General features: G+C 37.9%; 1 protein-coding gene across 1 annotated transcript; it reads left to right on the top strand.

The window, feature by feature from the left end:
- The first annotated feature begins 3,266 nt into the window (after positions 1 to 3,266).
- LOC145678182 (uncharacterized) lies at positions 3,267 to 3,680 on the top strand. Its single transcript, XM_081748250.1, has one exon. The coding sequence runs from the start codon at positions 3,267 to 3,269 to the stop codon at positions 3,678 to 3,680; it is 414 nt and encodes a 137-aa protein (XP_081604376.1).
- Positions 3,681 to 4,075: the final 395 nt, after the last annotated feature.

Below are 4,075 nucleotides of genomic sequence, written 5' to 3'. Positions count from 1 at the left end.
ATTCCTCTATAGGTGAAATTCAATTATATAAAAAATAAGAAAAAAATGCACGACTGCACCGAGATTCTCTCCTATTATAAAACATCCAAATTCTTATTTTATGTATCAACACCTGTTTAGTAACTTATGTCAGTTCATTATCATTATGAATGAAATGCAATGGAGATGGCAAAAAGTTAACGCTGATAACAAGTGTTTAGAATTAAAAAGCATTGAAGAACACGCCATGATTCACGGAAATCAGATAAATTCTAAGGGAAAATGTAGCTAAAAACGCGTTTCTTTTTTCAAGATAAGCCTAATTTATGTCCTCTCTTTGATTTCAATATCAAACAATAAGGTAAGATTTAAGACTCGAACAAAACACACTACGTTTTACAAGAGATCAGATTTTTACACAATTATTGTAGAGCTTAAATTTTAAAAACTGGGGGTAGGTGCGTAAAATTGGAAAGCCTAAAAGATGTACCCTATACTAAAGATTTTTTTTTTTTTTTTTTTACCGAAGTTTTATGAAAATATTATAGTTTGGAAAAATATACTTTTTTGAGATGGTTAAGCCTCATACACAGGAGATATGCGCTACTTTGAAAGCATCAAGTGTTTATTTATTGTTAACGAAAATGATCGTGGAAAATTATTCTCTTGTATTATGTACATGAGTGTAGGAACTAACTCCAGGCAGTGAGAATGACTGAAAGAACTAAACAAAATATCTATCATACTTGCTAATGGACGCTATAGGATATATATTTACAAATGAAATACTACAAATCTTGTTTCCGTTAAAAAAGAAGTTAACCTTCTTTATTAAATTATTTCAGTATTCCCTTTTACTTTCTTTAGTAACTTCTTGAACTACTACGATGGAATCATTATGGATCCTCTCACTTAGAACTATCCCAAAAGACAACTTCTTTAGTTGGATAACATACACTAAATAATAGAAATTCGTGAAGCACATGTACATTATATAATTAAATTACCGTCCTCGGATCTTTCGATGCTGTTTACGTCGTCACAGCAATGCTAAATTTCAACAGTTAAATACTGTCACATAGTAACTGATATGTTTGTATATGATATCCAGTTACTATCAAAAACATGTGATTCACTTACGTATCATTTATTAAATTATATCAAATGCACATCGTCCTTTCAATGGATAGTTAGCCAGGGTGTCTACTCAAACTCCAAAATGAAATTTCGTGACTTTTTCGTGACCTTTTCTTTCCCAAACCATAAAGTTTAGAAACATTCTGAAGAGCGAATTTGGGTGCGAATTGAGCCAAATTTTCATGCATGCGATAGAATGCTTGCGATTTGGTAGGGTCTACAGCCGAAAATAGACATTTTTGGTGGTGAATTTTGACGTTTATAGAACAAAATTTTCCAGTCTATACCATATTTCTCCAGATAAAAATAAAATTCGTGACCTAAAAGCTAAATTTCATGACTTTTTCTTGACTTTCATAACCGTTTTTTGATTTCGTGACTTTTTGATGACTTTCGTGACCGATAGACACCCTGTGTTAGCATATTTAGAAATGCAAAGAGATAATCGACATCCTTCCACCGGCAATTTTCATTCCTGATATTAGTAATTAAAGTAGGTGTCTACGAGCCGATGTATTGAAACATATATTCATCGTCGGATTTATACGAGATTTTATACCTATCAAGTCAATTTTAACACGCCATGAAACATGATATGAAATAATTAATTTATTATTATTGTGTGTGTTTTTGGATATAGGAATTGTACCGAAGAAGGAATCCTTGTATGGCAGCGGCTGTTAGCAACTCATAAGCTAAGCTATACTTGAAACTATGAATGATCGAAATCGTTGATGTAAACGTTCAATAATGCTGATCTGTCTAGTACATGTCTGAATAGTGAGCGTGTATTGTAGTTTATCCGAGAAACTAATCCCAACTCGTGGATACTAAATGAACACGATAGCTTGTCAGCATCGTAACTTTAATTTTAAAAAATGAAATGAAATTTTTTATTTTTATGTCGCATGGTTACGCTGTATAGGCTAGAGGAGACACTGATAAGAATAAATGAATATGAGTTCATAGCGAAAGACATTGAGAAAGAAAGAAACATTCAAATACGGAAACAGGGAGGGCTGAATCATATATGCAAGTTTAGAATTGAAAAAAAAAAAAAAATAATCGGACAGAATCCATATTATAACCAAAATTGTGATTTTGGGAAATAGAAGGAAAGGTTCCGAACTGCGAGGATCACATTAGGCAGTTGTCGAATTTAGATGGAGAACTCTTTTTAGAGCATTAAATTGTTGCGAAGTGGGAAGATCTTAAGATCAGGAGAATTAAGAATTTGAAAAAAATTTCAGCTTCCGAGACGAGTTTCGAACCACGAACTTCTTAGTTATCAAACCATGACTTTATCCATTCGGCCATGAAGACCTCTGTGCTGTAATCATATAACTTACATTGTTAGTGCTCACTGAATCGCGACCACCCCACCACACAGTGTGGCTAGCCGCCGAGCACCCCGAATGGTAGTATTACATGACTACCACAATTGTAGTATTGCAGAGAAAGAACACACTCCAGGCTAGATGTTGGCAAACAGCACAATGGGAGGTGGGCAGGATTATTCGCATTCCAATAGGGTATGATTGTGGATACCCGAGTAATCGGTGCGTCAATAACCCAGACATCACTACTTGTCGGATGAGCCCGTTCCTATGTTGTAAATGTGTACAGCGGGGGACACTTCTAAATGGTACAGCCATATGGAGATTTACGGCTAAGGTGTACCATTTAGAAGTGTCTCCCGCTGTACAACGAGTGGGAAGAAAATGGGGTAATTATCTCCAAGAGACGGAACTGCAGGGGCGTACGGAAGTTCAAAACGTGGGGCGAGCGTTGCATCAAACAGCTCGTGAAAGCCAAACAAACCATCAGTGTGCGGGAATTAAATGACCAATATAATGGTGGATGCACAACACCTATATCCCACGCAAATATACGACGTACACTGGCACGCACGAAGTTACGCAGCAACGCCCCACTCTTTACGACTCGTTACTGCCAACTTCGTTGCGCTTGGGCACAGGAACAGCTAATTGGTTCGTGGATGATTGGCAAAGGGTGGGTTGGTATGATAAATTACGGATTGTGCTACTCCTTTCAAACGGGTGTATGCATGGTGGTGTGGGCGTATGCATGAATCTCTCGTGCATGGTGCATACTGTACAAACAGACTGGGGCGGCTGTATGGTTTGGGGATGCTTCTGTTGGCATGGACTGGAACGTTCGTGTGCATAGACCACAATGTGACATCCGTTGTGTATCTGCAGGTGTTGAGGGATCACGTACACTCTACAATGCAAAACTTCTATCCAGATGAAGATGGCATTTTCCAGGGCGATAATGTACGGTGCCACCAAGTCATAACTCTACTTGCTGGGCTTAAGGAACATTCCACGAAGCTGCAGCATGTGAATTGGCTCTCTAACTCACCGGATCTTAATAATATAGAACATTTATGGGACGTTGTGGAACGAGTTCGCACTATGACTCCTGCACCGACATCTATGGGCTCATTGTGGGACGCTATCAGGAATATATGGTGTCGAACCTCGTGGAAAAATTGGCAACAACAAGAATGCATGCCACGCCCTGTTCAGGCTGTCATCTGAGCAAAAGATGGACAAACAAAGTATTTGGTAGGTGGCCGCATTCAGTGAACACTCACAAGTAAACCTTACGTTTGGGTGAATCGAGTTGCTGACTGAGACACATATGAGAAAGTAGTACTAAATGTGGTCAGTATTTCAGTGAAGTTGTAGGTGCGAAGCTCCAGGGGTTTAGGAGATACAGCTACCAGAACATCACATGGAAGTACAGAATAGTCTTCATACAGTTGGAGGTAAAAGCCCTGTAAGACCTCTTGTAACGACAAAAGGTGAATAACAAATATATGGGTAAATATTAGGACTAGGGGGAAGTCATATAGTAAGGGTATGTCTTACGGCGGCCATCTTGAAATCCTACATTTTGAATTAACGTTAAGTTTTTAAAATAGGAATAGGGT

Source organism: Thermobia domestica, unplaced genomic scaffold (genome assembly GCF_964235325.1).
Source record: "Thermobia domestica unplaced genomic scaffold, izTheDome1.hap1.1 HAP1_SCAFFOLD_2012, whole genome shotgun sequence".
NCBI lineage: Eukaryota > Metazoa > Arthropoda > Insecta > Zygentoma > Lepismatidae > Thermobia > Thermobia domestica.
The sequence above is the reverse complement of the archived record's forward strand: the minus strand, read 5'-3'. Positions and strand labels throughout refer to the sequence as shown.